The 18,684-nt window shown below is 42.0% G+C and overlaps 1 protein-coding gene across 2 annotated transcripts; it reads left to right on the forward strand.

Moving 5' to 3' along the window:
- Positions 1 to 479: 479 nt before the first annotated feature.
- LOC139173853 (membrane-spanning 4-domains subfamily A member 4A-like) lies at positions 480 to 18,086 on the forward strand. Of its 2 annotated transcripts, none has more exons than XM_070763700.1 (7): positions 480 to 607; positions 5,620 to 5,763; positions 7,648 to 7,764; positions 10,488 to 10,544; positions 13,018 to 13,173; positions 15,140 to 15,259; positions 16,349 to 18,086. In XM_070763700.1, the coding sequence occupies exons 2-7, from the start codon at positions 5,671 to 5,673 to the stop codon at positions 16,427 to 16,429; spliced, it is 624 nt and encodes a 207-aa protein (XP_070619801.1). In that variant the 5' UTR covers positions 480 to 607; positions 5,620 to 5,670; the 3' UTR covers positions 16,430 to 18,086. The 2 variants fall into 2 exon arrangements, with proteins under 2 accessions (XP_070619801.1, XP_070619800.1); XM_070763699.1 differs by having other exon boundaries at positions 5,623 to 5,763.
- Positions 18,087 to 18,684: the final 598 nt, after the last annotated feature.

The following is an 18,684-nucleotide window of genomic DNA, read 5'->3' on the forward strand; positions in this document are numbered from 1 at the left end:
ATCTCTCTATCTCTCTCTCTCTATCTATCTATCTATCTATCTATCTATCTATCTATCTATCTATCTATCTATCTATCTATCTATCTACTGACAGTATATTTCACATGCTACTATCTCTCTGTCATCCATCCATCTACCCACCCACCCACCCACCCACCCACCGATCCACCGATCCATCCATCCATCCATCCATCCATCCATCCATCCATCCATCCATCCATCCATCCATCCATCCATCCATCCATCCATCCATCCATCTATCTATCTGGGTTTATATGCCACCCAAATCCCAGAGGACTCATTTTAATGCTACCAAAGTCCCCAACAAGATTCCTTGTTCTTTAGAGCAAAACAAAAGTTTGGGAGCTTTAAAAAGATGCTGAGCTGCTGCGATGTGTCTTGCAGTTGCAAAGATTATGCTGGCGCAAGCTATTCCCTTAATAGACTCTCGTCAAAGGAAGCGGAGAAGAGGAAGGGTAAGAGACCTCCTTCGAACTTGGCGTTACAGAAGAACCCGCTCTGCTCCCTCGCAGCGATCACTCGCTCGCCAGCCTTTGAGGAAGGAAGGAGCCGAAACGCCAGGCTTTGGACCAAATCCCAAAGTTAGGTGAGTTACCTTGTGTCCTTCTTGGGCTGGCGTCCAGCAACGTTGGGGAGGGGGGGGGGAAGGACGCAGGGTACAAAGCCGAGCGGGAGCGGGTGGGTCAACCTCAGCCGGCTAGCTCCCCTTTTCCTATTCCGAGGGGCTTTCGGGGGAGGACTTTTCACGCTTAGCCCAGCCGATCCTATAAACCCAGCAGCTGAATCCAGGCAATGTAGTAACTTTCTGTAGTCACTGCAGTAAGTTTTTCAGATGAACGCTTTTTGCTTTCCCCCCTTCTCTCCCCCCTTCGGAATCTGCGGCTTTCTAACTCCATTCGGGGGGTTTTTTTGGGTGGGTGGGTGGGTGTTCAATGGATCCTGCGCCCCGAAAGCAGATGGATGAAGTAACGGGGTTGAATTCGCCTTTGCGCAAATGGAATAGAATAGAATTATTTATTGGCCAAGTGTGATTGGACACACAAGGAATTTGTCTTTGGTGCATAGGCTCTCACTGTATATAAAAGAAAAGATGCATTTGTCAAGAATCATGAGGTACAGCACTTAATGATCGTCATAGGGGTCAAATAAGCAATGAAGAAACAATCAATATTAACAAAAAGCTTAGGATACAAGCAACAAGTTACAGTCATACAGTCCTAAGTGGGAGAAAATGGATGATAGGAATGATGAGAAAAAAAATAGTAGAAATAGAAGTGCAGCCTTAGTAAAAAGTTTGACAGTGTTGAGGGAATTATTTGTTCAGTAGAGTAATGTTGTTCGGGGAAAAACTGTTCTTGTGTCATAGAAACATAGAAGTCTGACGGCAGAAAAAGACCTCATGGTCCATCTAGTCTGCCCTTATACTATTTTCTGTATTTTATCTTAGGATGGATATATGTTTATCCCAGGCATGTTTAAATTCAGTTACTGTGGATTTATCTACCACGTCTGCTGGAAGTTTGTTCCAAGGATCTACTACTCTTTCAGTAAAATAATATTTTCTCATGTTGCTTTTGATCTTTCCCCCAACTAACTTCAGATTGTCTTGGTGTGCAGTGCTGTGTAGCAACGTTTTGAGGGTAGGGGTTGAAACAGTTTATGTCCAGGATGCGAGGGGTCCGTAAATATTTTCATAAAACTCTTCGGAGCGCCAATCTGTCCAGCGGTGGTGGGCTGGGGTGATGAGGTCCGGATTAAGGAGATTCAACCTCTGAACTGTTGATGTCAAAGGTGGAGAAAGTCTTGGGGAGTTGCTAAAAAGGGGGAGCAAGCTGCGTTTAATGTTTCCAATATTTTTTAAATTACACATCTATCCATATATCAATACATCTACCTTTGAAAAAAATAAGGTCAATAACATACATAGTTACATAATTCTATCTAATCTCTTATATTTACTTATTTGAACCTCTATCATATCAATAAATTTGTCCGTCTGTAGTCTTCTTTTTCTTTCTCACGCCCCTCTCACTCTCTGTAACTCTTCCATCTACTTTCCTTCCCTTCTTCCCTTCCTTCCTCTCTCCCCTCCATCTCTTCCTTTCTCCAAACTACTTCCTCTTTCTCTTTCTAAACCTTCCCTTGAGTGGTTTCAACTCCATTAATCTTATATTAAATAGATTGATGGTATATTACTAAATAGTTATATTCTTTTCTTTTTCTCTTTTATAATACAGTGATACCTTGTCTTACAAACTTAATTGGTTCCGGGACGAGGTTCTTAAGGTGAAAAGTTTGTAAGATGAAACAATGTTTCCCATAGGAATCAATGGAAAAGCAATGAATGCATGCAAGCCCAAAATTCACCCCTTTTGCCAGCCGAAGCACCCGTTTTTGCGCTGCTGGGTTTACCCTGAGGCTCCCCTCCATGGGAAACCACACCTCCAAACTTCTCTGTGTTTGAGATGCTGCAGGGGAAGCCCAGCATCGCAAAAACGAGCACTTTGCTGGCAACGGAAGTCCGGAGGTGGGGTTTCCCAGCAAAGGGAGCATCAGTGAAATCGCAGCATCGCAAAAACACCGAAGTCCTCGAAACCCCACCTCTGGACTTCTGTGTTTTTGCGATGCTGCGATTTCACTGAGGCTCCCCTCGCTGGGAAACCCCACCTTTGGACTTCCGTTGCCAGCGAAGCACCCGTTTTTGTTCTGCTGGGATTCCCCTGCAGCATCACAAAAACATGGAAGTCCGGAGGTGGGGTTTCCCAGCTGCGGCGGTGGGTTTGTAGGGTGAAAATAGTTTGTAAGAAGAGGCAAAAAAATCTTAAACCCCAGGTTTGTATCTCGAAAACTTTGTAAGACGAGGTATCACTGTACTTAAAAAAACCTGTTTATAATAGTTACATTCTTTTCTCTTTCTCTTTTATAATATTTAAAAAACTGTTTATAATGGTTTTTTAAAATTATTGGTATACACTTTAAAAATAATGCTACCTCCTCATTCTAATTTTGTCATCTGGGTTACTTCATTTCTTTATCACACCTAATCTTTTACTTTTGTGCTCACTTTACTACAGTTTTTAATTATATTCATTTTCTATCCAATTATAAAACTTCACCCAAACATTATAGCATTAGCAATAGCATTTAGACTTATATACCACTTCATAGTATTTTTACAGCCCTCCCTAAGTGGTTTCAGAATCAGCATGTTGCCCCCAACAATCTGGGTCTTCATTTTACCCACCTCAGAAGGATGAAAGGCTGAGTCAACCTTTAATTTATAATATTCAGACTTTTGTCTTTAAGTTTCATTGTCATTCTATTCATCTCCGCACAATCCTATATGTTTTTAAGTACAGTGATATCTTGTCTTACAAACGCCTCGTCATACAAACTTTTCGAGATACAAACCTGGGTTTTAAGATTTGTTTGCCTCTTCTTACAAACTATTTTCATCTTACAAACCCACCGCCGCCGCTGGGATGCCCCGCCTCTGGACTTCCGTTGCCAGCGAAGCACCCGTTTTTGCACTGCTGGGATTCCCCTAAGGCTCCTCTCCATGGGAAACCCCACCTCTGGACTTCCGTGTTTTTGTGATACTGCAGGGGAATCCCAGCAGCACAAAAACGGGCGCTTCTCTGGCAATGGAAGGGGAGCCTCAGATGAAATCACAGCATAACAAAAACACAGAGGTCCGGAGGTGGGGTTTCGAGGACTTCGGTGTTTTTGCGATACTGCGATTTCACTGATGCTTTTGGGCTTGCACGCATTAATCACTTTTCCATTGATTCTTATGGGAAACATTGTTTCATCTTACAAACTTTTCACCTTAAGAACCTCGTTCCGGAACCAATTAAGTTTGTAAGACAAGGTATCACTGTATATCTTCGTCAGATGAATCTTGGATCCTTTCCATTTTTGTGTGTATACAATTCTTGCTGCTGTTATCACAATTAAGTACAGTATGTGTCTTTTTTACTAAAATTGTTTGGAAAAGTGCCCAACAAAAATAGGAATGTGAACACAAGAACAAGGGGACACAATCTGAAGTTAGTTGGGGGAAAGATCAAAAGCAACATGAGAAAATATTATTTTACTGAAAGAGTAGTAGATCCTTGGAACAAACTTCCAGCAGATGTGGTAGATAAATCCACAGTAACTGAATTTAAACATGCCTGGGATAAACATATATCCATCCTAAGATAAAATACAGAAAATAGTATAAGGGCAGACTAGATGGACCATGAGGTCTTTTTCTGCCGTCAGACTTCTATGTTTCTATGTTTCTAAAAAGGTCTCTGGTCTTAATTCTAGCTTTTTGCTTACTTAATTTGGATATTAGTTTTTCTAAACTTTTAAAAAAGGTTTCGTCTAATCTAATTGGAATTGTTTGGAAGAGATATAGCAGCTTTGGTAATATAGACATTTTAACTGTAGCTATTCTTCGTAATAGTGAGATTGGAAGTTTGGTTCATATGTGTCATAATTATCTTCTTTTATATTGGTGCATTTAGCAGATAGGGTTATTCCTAAGTATTCAATTATATCTACAATTTCCAGGTCTAGTTTACTAACTAAGTGTTCTTTATAGTTCATCGTTGTATTCTTAATAATGATTTTGGTTTTAGATTTGTTGATTCTGAATCCTGCTAGAACTCCATATCTATTTAGTTTCTCCATCAATTTTGCTCCTACCTGTTGTTGTGATTCAGCCTGAGGCTCCTCAGGGAACGGCTGGAACTCTGCCGGATCCATGCTCAGAGGGGGAGGACGATGAACAGGAGGGGGAGGACCAGGCAGAAGAGGAAGAGAAGGAGGGAGAGCAGCCTGAGACCCCCGGGGGGGCGCTCTCCCCAGCGAGTAGCCTGGATTCATTAGATGAAGACGCCCAGGCTATCATAGATATGAGGCAGAGATGGGCAGCCCAAAGAAGGGGCCAATTAGCAAGGTATTTCCATCTCTGAATTGGTAACAGCTGGGTTTGGGTGTGGTTCTCCTCAGCAGGGTTGAAAAGGCAGGCCCGCCCTTACTGTATTGTGGAGAGTTATCAATTGGGAGTCCTGTGACCTTGCTTCGATTCTTGGCGTCTCTGATCCTGGTTTGTGGCTTCAAAGGCTGAAGACTTGGGAGAGGCGTGGGTTTTATTACCTCCAGTGTTGTTTTTGCCAGAAAGAATCCTGTTTTATTGCTTGGCCGTCGTGAAACCTCTGTGAAGCTTCATAACGTTCCTGTCTGTAAGAACAGTTTTTGTTACCTGTGTTTGCTTTCAAATATATAAACTGCCTTTGCTTTTTACCAGTGTGTCTGATACTCTTTTTAGTTGGTGTTGGCGTCTGGGGGGACCCAGACAGAACACCTGTAAAGGGTTTTCAACAATAAAAGCAACGTCATTGGCGAAAGCTTGCAATTTAAATTCTTGTCCCTTAGTTTTAAGTCCTGTTTTTCTTTGTTATTGCGAATTTGTCTTAATAAAATTTTGATGCATAAAATAAAGAGCAAACGTGATAAAAGGACATCCCTGACACACTCCTTTGAAAATTTGAAAGCGATGTCTTTTCTACATTCTCTCTCTTTTCCCTTCCTTTCTATGGTCCCCAGCAGTGTTGGGTTTGCTGGCCTAAAGGAGCCGCCATTCTCGCAAAGGCCAGCATGGATTCTAGTCTAAACCTGGGCCCTACCGCTCAGACTGATCTTCCAGGCCCAGTGAAGAAGTTTTTTCGGGGTGAACCTCTCGCTCTGGGGGTGAGTATGGAGAGAAATGGAATGATGGTCTTTTCATTTTGGAAATATCCCCTGGTCTCCTATTCTGTTGCAATATGACCATGAAGATTCTTTGTTATGTACATGTGGAAATTCTTCATTTGTTTTATTGGCCAAGGGTGGTGCAGTGGCCTAGAGGTGGAGCGCTCACCTTACAATCAGGAGGCTGTGAGTTCAATCCTAGCTAGAGGCAGGTCTTTCTCTCTCTGGCCACAGTGAGAATATATTTGCTGAACAAAACTCCGCATTGGCACCTGGTCATTTAAAAACACTGTTAGATGCATTCAGTTGCCCAGACTACACCCTGCAGGGGATTATGGGATTGTTAAATGATGACCTCCGTCCTCTTAAGGGAAGTTGGTCTTGAGGGCTGAAGTATGAGGCCTAGGGCATGGGGGGGGGGTGTCTTTCCTTAATTTTTATCTTCCTTTTTCAAAATCTTAAATATAGATATTGGTATAGGTATAGGTGTTGTGGTTAGCTCTGGCCCAGCTCCTGCCCCAAGGAATGTGGAGGTGGAGGTGGAGGTGGGGGAGACATCCACATGCCGCAGGCCTGTTTTGCTCCCGATGGAATCTGCTGATGAAGCCTCCTCTGACCAAGGCAGCATGAGTGACAGGGAAGAGGGGAGTTTGGCAGACAGCCCAGGAGGAGATCAATCATCTGTATCATCCTTGGATTCTGAACAAGAATTAATGACACATCCACGCATGCATAGAGTGATGCATAGGAGACAACAACTGAAGGATTATTACAAGAGAAAATGAGGCCACCTGTGGTTGGGTGGGGCTCCAGTAATTAGGGCTGCTGGCTGCTATAAATGGCAGCGTGTGGGTTTGGCCGTTGTGAAAGAGTATCTGATCGCAGTTCGTCAGGAATCGTGTGTTGCTGTTTTCTGGACTTTGTTGATTTTTCACGTCTTTGAAACCAAAGCAGAGCAACGTGTGTGTGTGTGTGTGTGTGTGTGTCACTTCGTTGGAAGAAGAAGGGGTGTGACATTTCTTCACAGCTGCTAGGTAAGTACTTAATGACTGCTTAAGGGAAATTGTACAGACTACCCGGTTGTTTTGGGAAGAGTGCTCTTTGCAATACAAAAAGAGTGCTTAGTTTATTTTGAATTTTGTGATAAAGAACATTGTTTTGAATTTTCAAACGTGTGTGTGTCTGCAATTTGTACCGTTGAATTTTCGGGAGGCTCCTATCAGAGACCCGGGCAGAACTTATAGGTATAGGTATAGGTATAGATATAGATATAGATATAGATAGAGATAGAGATAGATAGAGATATAGAGATATAGAGATATAGAAATATAGAGATATAGAGATATAGAGAGATACCTATCTATATCTATATCTATATCTATATCTATATCATTATCAGCAACATATGTTACACTTATCTATAACATATGTTGCTGATAATGAAAAGGAAGGGAGACTACTATAAATCTATTTCAGGCTTATTTGCCTTCATCAGGTATTTGAACCTGGGATTTGAACCTGGGGCATCTGCCTTGTAAGGCAAACACCTTAGCCATTAGACTACAGGCTCATCTCCTTCACCAGCTTCTACCAACATATATACAGTGGCATCCCTACTTAAGTACTTGACCAGGTTCTTAAGCAGAAAAGTTTGTAAGTAGAAACAATTTTTTCCATATGAATCAATGTAAAAGCAAATAATGCGTGCAAACCCACTAGGAAAGAAATAGAAGCTCGGAATTTGGGTGAGAGGAGGAGGAGGAAGAAGAAGAGGAGGAGGACAGTTGTTGCAGAAGGAAGAAGGGGAGGGGAGGGGAATCGAAAAAATCCAAAACTGACCATCACTGATCTTGTGATTTCTTTTTTCCCCCTCTCTCTTTTCAGATCACACAGATATTCATAGGAATCACAGGAATTATTTTGGGGATCCTGCTCAATGTAACGGATGATTTTCTCTTTTTGTATATTATTATACAGACGCCTTATTGGAGTGGAATCTTGGTAAGTTTACAGAATTGTGCAATTAAAACAGATCAACAGCACAACTAGGAATCCCGGTGCATATCCTAAGCAGCCTCAAGGCAAACTGGCCTTAGGTGAAAGGTTCTATAGTTTAACAGCTTGGCTAGTTTCATTTTGTGGCTTATGTCTAGTCTCCCGTCAACTAAACAATGTCATTTGGTGGGACCCAGGGGAAGAGCCTTCTCTGTGGCGGCCCTGACCCTTTGGAACCAACTCCCCCCAGATATCAGAGTTGCCCCCACCCTCCTAGCCTTTCGTAAGCTCCTTAAAACCCACCTCTGTCATCAGGCATGGGGGAATTGACATGTTCCCTCCCCCTAGGCTTATAAAATTTATGCATGGTACGCTAGTATGTATGATTGGTGTTAATTTGTGGTGTTTTTAAAATTAACTTAAATATTAGATTTGTTTTACATTGTACTGTTATTGCTGTGAGCCGCCCCGAGTCTGCGGAGAGGGGCGGCATACAAATCTGATTAAACTCAAACTTAAACTTAAACTCCAAGTTTCAGAAAAATTCTAGAAAACCACTGAACTAAGAGATTGCAAACATTAACGTAGGTAACTACATTGGCTCTCTTTCCTCATTCCCAACTCATTCAGCGGTCATTCCAAATTACAATATGGAGGGACGGCAGACGGTGGACGGACCAATTTTCAAACATTTGGCCATCATAGTCACTCCAAGGTCCCATGATCATGATTCAATTGTTTGGCACCTGGTGTGCATTTTATAATGGCTGTAGCATCATGTAGTCCTGAGATCACCTTTTGCACAATCAGCTTCTCACATGTTAAGTTAATGGGGAAGCCGACGGGAGATCGAAAGTCACATTCTTGTGAATTTGTGCTTCATGTAACTTATTAAATTTATTTATTTATTGGATTTGTATGCCGCCCCTCTCCGCAAACTCGGGGCGGCTAACAACAGTAATAAAAAACAGCATGTAACAATCCAATACTAAACAACTAAAAACCCCTTATTATAAAACCAAACATACATACAAACATACCATGCGTAAATTGTAAGGCCTAGAGGGAAAGAATATCTCAGTTGCCCCATGCCTGATGGCAGAGGTGGGTTTTAAGAAGCTTATGAAAGGCAAGGAGGGTGGGGGCAATTCTAATCTCTGGCGGGAGTTGGTTCCAAATGGCCAGGGCCGCCACAGAGAAGGCTCTTCCCCTGGGTCCCGCCAAATGACATTGTTTAGTTGACGGGACTCGGAGAAGGCCCAGTTAGGTGGGACCTAACTGATCACTGGGATTCGTGCAGCACAAGACGGTCCCTGAGATAATCTGGTCCGGTGCCATGAACCATGATTTCTTTCATTACTGCACTACTGTATAAGTCAGCACAGTCGTGTCACATAACAGTTAATAACTGCACCAAGTTGCCCATCTTAATTTTGTGGGTGAGGACTGCCCCTATAAGCATTCTGAAGATCAGTTCCCATTCATGGTCACACTTCTTAGCGTTTTCATTCAGCTCGAATCCTGAGTCTGAGAGTTGTTCACAACTTCTGCAGAGCTGTGTCCCTGCCATAACAAAATGAGGAAAATGGTGAATGGTAGTGCATGACTATTGAAAATGCCTGTGAATGTAGTAGCTCCTTTCTTTAATGGCTTAAAGCAGCTGCATCTTCCGCGGCTAGAATATGGAACATTGAATTTAAGTTCTGGTTATCGGTTGTGCTGAACCTCAGTCAACGTTGCAGTGACAGTAGGCAACAATTTAAGGTGGGAGAGAGATTATGGGTCTGTCTGTCTGTCTGTCTGTCTATCTATCTATCTTATATCTATCTATCTATCTATCTATCTATCTATCTATCTATCTATCTATCTATCTAACTTCTATCTATCTATTTATCTATCTATCTATCTATCTTCTATCTATCTATCTATCTATCTATCTATCTATCTATCTATCTATCTAACATCTATCTATCTATCTATCTATCTATCTATCTATCTATCTATCTATCTATCTATCTATGTGTCTATCTATGTGTCTGTCTATCTAACTTCTATCTAACATCTATCTAACTTCTATCTATCTATCTATCTATCATCTATCTATCTATCTATCTATCTATCTATCTATCTATCTAATCTATCTATCTATCTATCTATCTATCTATCTATCTATCTATCTATCTATCTATCTATCTATCTATCTATCTATCTATCTATCTAATTTGTATGCCGCCCCTCTCCATAGACTTGGGGCGGCTCACAACAGTAATAGAAAAAAACGATGTAGAATACAAATCTAATAATTAAAACTAAAAACCCATAATTTAAAAAACATGCACACAATATACCATACATAAACAATATAGGCCTGGGGAAGTTATATCAGTTCCCCGATGCCTGATGACAGAGGTGGGTTTTAAGGAGTTTACGAAAGGCAAGGAGGGTGGGGGAAGTTCTAATCTCAGGGGGGAGCTGGTTCCAGAGGGTCGGGGCCACCACAGAGAAGGCTCTTCCCCTGGGACCCGCCAAACGACATTGTTTAGTCGATGGGACCTGGAGAAGGCCAACTCTGTGGGACCTAATCAGTCACTGGAATTCGTGCGGCAGAAGACAGTCCCAGAGATATTCTGGTCCGATGCCATGAAGGGCTTTATAGGTCATAACCTGTAACTATATTGTTCTCTGGAGATAGAGCTGTAGTAATTCACTTGCTTTCTCTTCTCTTCCAGTATATCATCTCTGGATCCGTAGCTGTGGCAGCTGCTCGGAATCCCAAGATCCCGCTGGTAAATAACCCATTTGACATAAGTTAATGGCTTAATTGGAAACACTCCATTTATGGAATCCTGGCCCTGCTCTCTACCTTCTTCAGGAAAGGTTGAAAAAGCCTCTTATCTGAAGCTTTGGGCTGCTCTAACCCACTGGGTGGCCAAACAGAAGCTTGGTGGATTCCTGATGTTTCTGGATCACTAACATCAAATTGAGCTTCATGATCATTATGGCTTGTTGTTTAAGAGCCTTTCCATTCCAAATTCTGGTATTTTATTTTTTAAAAAAAAATTATTTTAATAATGAACAAACAAAACAAAACAAAACATACAGAAAACCTTCAGATATAAAAAAACACAAAATGAATTAGCTTAATACTTTACAATTCTGTTTCCATTGATTCATTCTTTTTCTTAAGCGTTAGTTCAATTATTTTTTCTTTTCTATCCAACTATATAATTTCCCCCAAACTGTGTCTTTATTTTGTTTATTCTGTAATGTGTATGTTAATTTGCTTAATTTAGCACAATCTAGCATTTTCCTAATCACTATTTCTTCATTTGGTATACTTTCCTTTTTTACAAGTTTGTGCAAACACCAACCTTGCAGATGTTAATATATGTGTTATCAAATAGTAATTTTCCTTACTATGCTGTCCTCTAATTATTCCCCAAAGGTACATTTCCGGTTTCATTTCCAATTGATATTTAACATTTCTTTCAACCAGTTTTGAATCCTAGACAAAAAAATTCTGCTTCTGGACATAACCACCAAATATGATAATATGTACCTATGGCAGTTTGTATTTCCAGCACTTATTACTTACCGCATATTTGGATGAATTTTGGCTAAACGTGCTGAAGCATAATGCCACCGATAAAACATCTTATGTAAATTTTATTTCTACAATACCGACAAAATTCTGGTCTTGAGTCCCCTTTTTGGAACCTCCAGGTGTTTTGTGGGTCCTTTTATGCCAGTTTTTGGCAAAGGGGTTGTTTGTCTCAAACTCTGATTGAATATTCTGATGGGATGAGGCTGTAAGGACTTGCCTCTCCTCCTTCCTCAAGAAAGGAGAACTCTTCAAACAGGCATTATTTCAAAAGGAACTTTTATTGCGAGAAATTGATAGCAAGGAAAGCCAGGCAGGATCTGAAGTTCTCGCTAAAAAAACGTTAGATTAAATGTTGCAGACAACCCCTCCCCTATGTTCAGTCAGAGACAAGCACATCAGGCCAGCGTTCCCCGTAAGCTGCGCCCGTGCGCAGGCACGTGCCCCCAAATACCCCCCCGCGCACCCTTTTCCACAGGCGCGCGGCGGTGGCAGCAGCTTCTCCTACTTATCCTCATCTGCACTCCTGGCAAGAGGGATGGAATTGGCCAGGACGTGGCTGCCCCACTGTTTGGGAGGGCGGGGATGGAACAGAGGGGCAGCTGCGATGGGGCTGGCTCAGCAAAAGTGCTCCCAACGAAGGGGCTGTGAGAGGGTTTTCTCCATGCGCTTCAGTAATGCCCGCCCCGCCCCTCTCGCAGCCTCCTCGCTGAGGGCACTTTCATCCCGGACTTTCAGCAAGGGGGCTGTAGTAGAGGCAGGGCAGGCATTCCCGAAGCGCTCGGAGAAAGCGCTCTTGCAGCCCCCTCCCTGACAGAGAGAGAGAGAGGGAGAGAGAAAGTAAGTGAGAAAGAGAGAGAGAAACAGGGGGAGAGAGATAGCAAGAGAGAGAACAAGAGAAAGAAAGAAAGAGAGATAGAAAGAGTGAGAGAGAGAGAAAGCAATAGAGAGAAAGAAAACAAGAAAGAGATAGAAAGAGAGGGAGAGCAAAAGTGAGAAAAAAAAAGAGAAAGAGCAAGAGGGGGAGAGAGAAAAAGAGAGAAATGACTCTTGATTTAAAGCATATGGTAAAAAGCACCCAAATAATAACAGAGAAAAAAACCCCCAGCTGTTTGTGTGTGTGTGTGTGTGTGAACTCTTGAACCATTTCCAATAGCTCACCTGTTATTGGAAATGGTTCAAGAGTTCACATACAAACACACACACACCACACACACAAGGGGGGAGGAGACAGGGATGGAAAAAGAGGAGAAGATAGTAATAATAGTAATAGATTTTGGTTTTGTTTTATTATTAATTTCTTTTAATAAAAAAGGGAATTTTTTTCTTGTTTGTTTATTTATTTACTTACTTACTTACTTACTTACTTACTTACTTACTTACTTACTTACTTACTTACTTACTTATTTATTTATACTTCTATGCTGCCCAGTCCCAAAGGGACTGCCGCTCAGACATTATACCTTTCCGCCCACACCGAAAAAAAATTAGAGGGAACATTGCATCAGGCCCATGGGCCTTAAGTTTGACCTCCCTGGTACAGAGAGTAAAAGTCTCACCTTTTCAGTCTAAAGCAAATTCAGAATTCAAAACTAGCTGTATCTCTTGGCGCGTGTGCCTGTTTTTATTTGTTTATTAATTTATTTTATCTCTCCTAGGTGAAAGGCACGCTGGCAATGAATGTGATAAGTGCTGTAACAGCTGGTATTGGTATCATAGTCTTGAGTATCACAATCGGGGATTCTGTATATCGTTTCATGTACTTCTGCGATCATCCCGGAAATGAACATTTTGAAGATTGTCTTGAAACTACTGTAAGTCTGTGACCTTCCAGAATTTCCTCTAAAAAGTTGGCTTCAGTAGGACAGAGAAGGCAAATGGTGACCTCTAGCTGGACATGCAAATCTCTGGAGGACAGGGTGAGGTCAATAATATATCTCAGAGTTTTTTAACCATGGAATCAAGGGGCAGAAATGTTGTCTTGGGGTTTCAAGAGTTTGGCCCGCTCTAATTTTCTTTCTCCCAATCTTTTTTTCCAAACAGCTTCAAGAGTAGGGTGTTCAAGGTATGGCCAAGAATTAAAATAGTAGCTGTATCAGGGCAGCCAAAGTTCTGCCCAGTTTTTATGTGGGACATAAGAAAGTCTCGCCAGAGATTTAATTGCACTGTTGCGTCTGGCATTTCTTTTCTCTTTTTTGACCAAATGTTACCTTTTTTTTGTTCCACAAAAGTGTGGTTTCCAGTTTTTGTTGTGTAGACTGTGAGCAAACTAGATAGTTGGAACTGGGTCCCATCTTGACTAGGTGCTAGCTATGCTACCCAGGAGGCATTAGTCAAATCCATCAGGTAATAATAATAATAATAATAATAATAATAATAATAATAATAATAATTTATTGGATTTGTATGCCGTCCCTCTCCGTAGACTCGGGGCGGCTAACAACAATGATAAAAACAACATGTGACAATCCAATAATATAACAACTAAAAAACCCTTATTTATAAAAACCAAACATACACACAAACATACCATGCATAACTTGTAATGGCCTAGGGGGAAGGAATATCTCAACTCCCCCATGCCTGGTGGTATAAATGAGTCTTGAGTAGTTTATGAAAGACACGGAGGGTGGGGGCAATTCTAATCTCTGGGGGGAGTTGGTTCCAGAGGTCCGGGGCCGCCACAGAGAAGGCTCTTCCCCTGGGGCCCGCCAGACGACATTGTTTAGTCGACGGGACCCGGAGAAGGTCAACTCTGTGGGACCTTATCGGTCGCTGGGTTTTGTGTGGTAGCAGGCGGTTCCAGAGGTAATCTGGTCCAATGCCATGTAGGGCTTTAAAGGTCATGACCAACACTTTGAATTGTGAATTGTAGAATTGTGAATTGTAGAACTAGTAACGAGCTGCTGCCCCCATGGGGTGGGGTGGGGGAATGCAGCGGCGGTAGTAAGTTTATGCACTATTGATTGAATACTTAAGTCAAATCAGTAAGCAGTAAATATTTTGGCAGTCCATCACTGGGTAGAACAGACTAGGAAATCATCTCTGTAGGAAAGCTACTACTAATTTTATTGAAATGGCTGTAATAATAGAATCTTGCAACATTGATTGGGCTGTTCCCCACCCTCCCAATTCTTATACCGCACTCAGTTAGGAGGGTGTTGGTCTGAGATCCTTATAAATGTTATCTCACTGCTCTCAACTTAAAAAAACAACAACTCCAAAATGCCATCTTCCTTTTTGGCCAGGCAAGATAGAGCCTATATACCAGTGATGGCAAATCTTTTTTTTCCTCGGGTGCCGAAAGAGCATGAGTGCATGCCCACACGCATAAATGAATGCCTGGGGAGGACCAAAACAGTTTCCCCTGCTGCCCGGAGGCCCTCTGGAGCCCAGAAAAGCCTATTTCCCAATTTCTGCTGGGCCCAGTAGCCTCGTGTTTCGCCCTCCCCAGGCTCCAGAGACTTCCCTGGATCCGGGACTTCCCCCATCCCCCCGAAGGCTCTCTGGAAGCAAAAATCACCCTCCCAGAGTCTCTGTGCAAACAAAATATCAGCTGGCCAGCACACACATGCACCTTGGAGCTGAGCTAGGGCAACAGCTCGCATGCCAGCAGATATGACTCTACGTGCTACCTGTGGCACCCGTGCCATAGGTTCACCATCACTGCTATATACAGTATCTAATCTAGGCCATTTTCCTTCCTTTAGAATTGGAGATAAATATGCCTCTCTCTCTATTCATAAAAATGAATCTGTTACTTTTCTGCTTCATTGATAGCATTTAATGGAAGGAATTTTGGCTATTCTCCTTGTGTTCACCATCGTGGAATTTTTCATCGCCATCTCTCTCTCGTCTTTTGGCTGCAAGATGCTTTGCCGAAATACCTTCACAGAAACGGTAAGATTCCAAAAGAAGGAGGTTAGTTAATCCAAGGAAACAGATTTGGAAACATGGCTGGCCAAGAAACTTAGATTCTAGTTCATACGTTGTACTGAGTGCGCTATAAAAGAAATGTTTAATGTGTTTAATAATAATAATAATAATAATAATAATAATAATAATAATAATAACAACAACAATAACAACAACAACAACAACAACAACAACATGTGGTGAGACCACATTTGGAATCCTGTGTTCAGTTCTGGAGACCTCACCTACAAAAAGATATTGACAAAACTGAATGGGTCCAAAGACGGGCTACAAGAATGGTGGAAGATCTTAAGCATAAAATGTATCAGGAAAGACTTAATGAACTCAATCTGTATAGTCTGGAGGACAGAAGGGAAAGGGGGGACATGATCAAACATTTAAATATGTTAAAGGGTTAAATAAGCTTCAGGAGGGAAGTGTTTTTAATAGGAAAGTGAACACAAGAATAAGGGGGCACAATCTGAGGTTAGTTGGGGGAAAGATCAGAAGCAACGTAAAAAAATATTATTTTACTGAAAGACTAGTGCAGCTTGGAACAAACTTCCAGCAGACGTGATTGGTAAATCCACAGTGACTGAATTTAAACATGCCTGGGATCCATCATAGATCCATCCTAAGATTAAAATACAGGAAATACTATAAGGGCAGACTAGATGGACCCTGAGGTCTTTTTCTTCCATCAATCTTCTATGTTTCTATGTTTCTAACAACAACACAATAGGTACCACCTAATCTACACATGGTCCAGGCAACACTGAAATATGTGAAAGCATATAAAGCATTTCTTTCTGGGACTTAGGAGGCAGCATCAGCCATGCAAAACCAGAAAAGGATGCAGCTGCTTTAAAGAGAGACAGCAATGTCTTTATGCTCCATTGAGAATCCAGATTCCTCTTGGGAATGGAATGAGAAATGATTCCAGCCTTTATTTGAAAGAAGGAAAGACAGATAAATTCAACAGGAAGTTGGTAGGCTGAGAATTTCTATTCTGAGCTACAAAATGAGAAATGCATGCAAACAAGTGGCTTAAAATCTCATTATATGTTTCTTTAGGTTGTGGTCATTTATCAGAATGAGACTCCTGCCGGCACTGAACATCTATCCATTGACTGCACACAGCCAGAATTCCCATGAGTTGCTTTCCCTCCATGGCAGCTATTCCGGAGTGTATTGGCTCTTGCAAAATTAAAGCCTTAAGCTTGTTAAGGAATTACGTGGAACTTTTTACTCAGGGGAACATAAAAATATTTAATAATGGACTAAGCGAGGCACCATGTCAAAAAGGTCTTGAGGAAGTGAATGTTCTTTGTTGCTGGTTATAATATTTCTGCATGTGAAGGTTGGCACTTCTAGCAAGATATGTTTTTCTGTTGGAAAATGCACTGTTGGTGGGTTTATTCAGTGAAGGGCTACCAAAATTTTTACTACCACGCTGTGGGCATGGCTTATGCAGGACGCCCTGCATTTTCTTTCAACATCTTTCAGTACAAATTGGGTGCTCTGGGGTGGAGCTCCATTTTTGTTACCCCACTGTGTTTCCCCCCTTCCGGGCAGCTGGCCACCCCTGGTTTTATTACATGTTATGGATAAATTACAGTTCCCACATTATAATGGTGGTATCACAGACCAGGCAAAGGCCAAAGCCAAGCTCAACAGAAATTAGCAAGCATCAACTGCTTGCAACACATTCCAGAAATTGATTTGTGAGAGGTAACTGTGTCTCTGGGAATTGTTCGAATAAAAGGCTGAGTTAGCAGCCGTACATCATCATCATCATCATCATCATCATTTATTAGATTTGTATGCCGTCCCTCTCCGTAGACTTGGGGCGGCTCACAGCAGCAATAAAACAATGTTCAACAAATCTAATAATTTAAAAACCACAAAAAAACCCTTATTAAAAACAAGCATACAAACAAACATACCATGCATAAACTGTATAGGCCCAGGGGAGATGTCTCAATTCCCCCATGCCTGATGGCAAAGGTGGGTTTTGAGGAGTTTACGAAAGGCAAGGAGGGTGGGGGCAGTTCTAATCTACAGGGGGAGCTGGTTCCAGAGGGTTGGGGCCACCACAGAGAAGGCTCTTCCTCTGGGTCCCGCCAAACGACATTGTTTAGTCGACGGGACCCAGAGAAGGCCAACTCTGTGGGACCTAACCGGTCGTACATACTGCTGAAAAAAAATAAAGGGAATACTTAAACAACCCAATATAACTCCAAGTAAATCAAACTTCTGTGAAATCAAACTGTCCACTTAGGAAGCAACACTGATTGACAATTTCCTATGTTGTCAGCACATTCAACTTTGTACAGAACAAAGTTTTCCATGAGAATATTTCATCCATTCAGATCTAGGATGTGTTCTTTGAGTGTTCCCTTTATTTTTGTTTTGAGCAGCGTATATAGTCCCATGAAAATTAAAAAGCCAAATTTATAGCCATAATTTCAATTCTTAACCAATTTATTCCAGTGGTTATAATACCAGGCTAGAAACCAAGTGACTGAAAGTTCTCGTCCCACTTTATAAAGAAAAGCCAGTTGGGTTGACTTTAGGCCAGTTCCTCTCTTGGCTCAAATCGTTTTGTTGTAGTGAGGAAGGTAGGAAGGGAATATTAGCTACATTCGTTGCATTAAATTATTTATAAAAATAATAAAGACAGGATATAATATACATCAAAAGACAGACTTGCGTCCTGCCCCTCGACTTTCCAGCAGGCTGCCTTTTACTAATCCAGTTCGGGTCACTCATCATTTGAGGCATTCCAGACTAATAAACTTGCTGAACTTGTTATGGCTTGCTGTTTTTATTTTTCTCTATATTCCAGAGCAATAAAGAGGGTTGTGGTGTGTGTGTGTGTGTGTGTGTTTGCCTCATTCTTTGTGATACAGTACTCTGTTCTCTCTCATTTTGCTCGCCCTTGTGCTTTGCAGCAAAGGAGAGTTTTTTCTGCAAGCAAAGGGCGGTCCTTTCACGTAAAAATAAACATGTTTATTTTTACGTGAAAGGACCGCCCTTTGGTTACAGCGCTGCTACAGCGTCCTTTTTTGTAAATGTTTATTTTTACGTGAAGACCTCCCTTTGAAGGAGCTGGGGAATCCCTCCCACGAAGAGATTCCGCGGGCGGAGCCTTGACATCACTGGCAGGTTGCTAAGGACGCCAAGGTGATCACTTCCTGGATTCCACCAACATGTCCAGCCGCTGCCGTCGGTGCCTCCTCCTGGAGCTCCCACTCGCAGCCGACCACCCTGCCGCTGCCCCGTGACAACTGCCCGATGCCGCTATTGCCGGCGTGGTGTATGCTGTTGCCAAGCGCTCACAACCACCGCCCCGCGGCTCCTGCCCGGCGCTGCTGCTGCCGGTGCCCTCTCGCTGCCGGCGTCCTCCC

The sequence above is a fragment of the Erythrolamprus reginae genome, chromosome 11 (assembly GCF_031021105.1).
Source record: "Erythrolamprus reginae isolate rEryReg1 chromosome 11, rEryReg1.hap1, whole genome shotgun sequence".
NCBI classification, from domain to species: domain Eukaryota; kingdom Metazoa; phylum Chordata; class Lepidosauria; order Squamata; family Dipsadidae; genus Erythrolamprus; species Erythrolamprus reginae.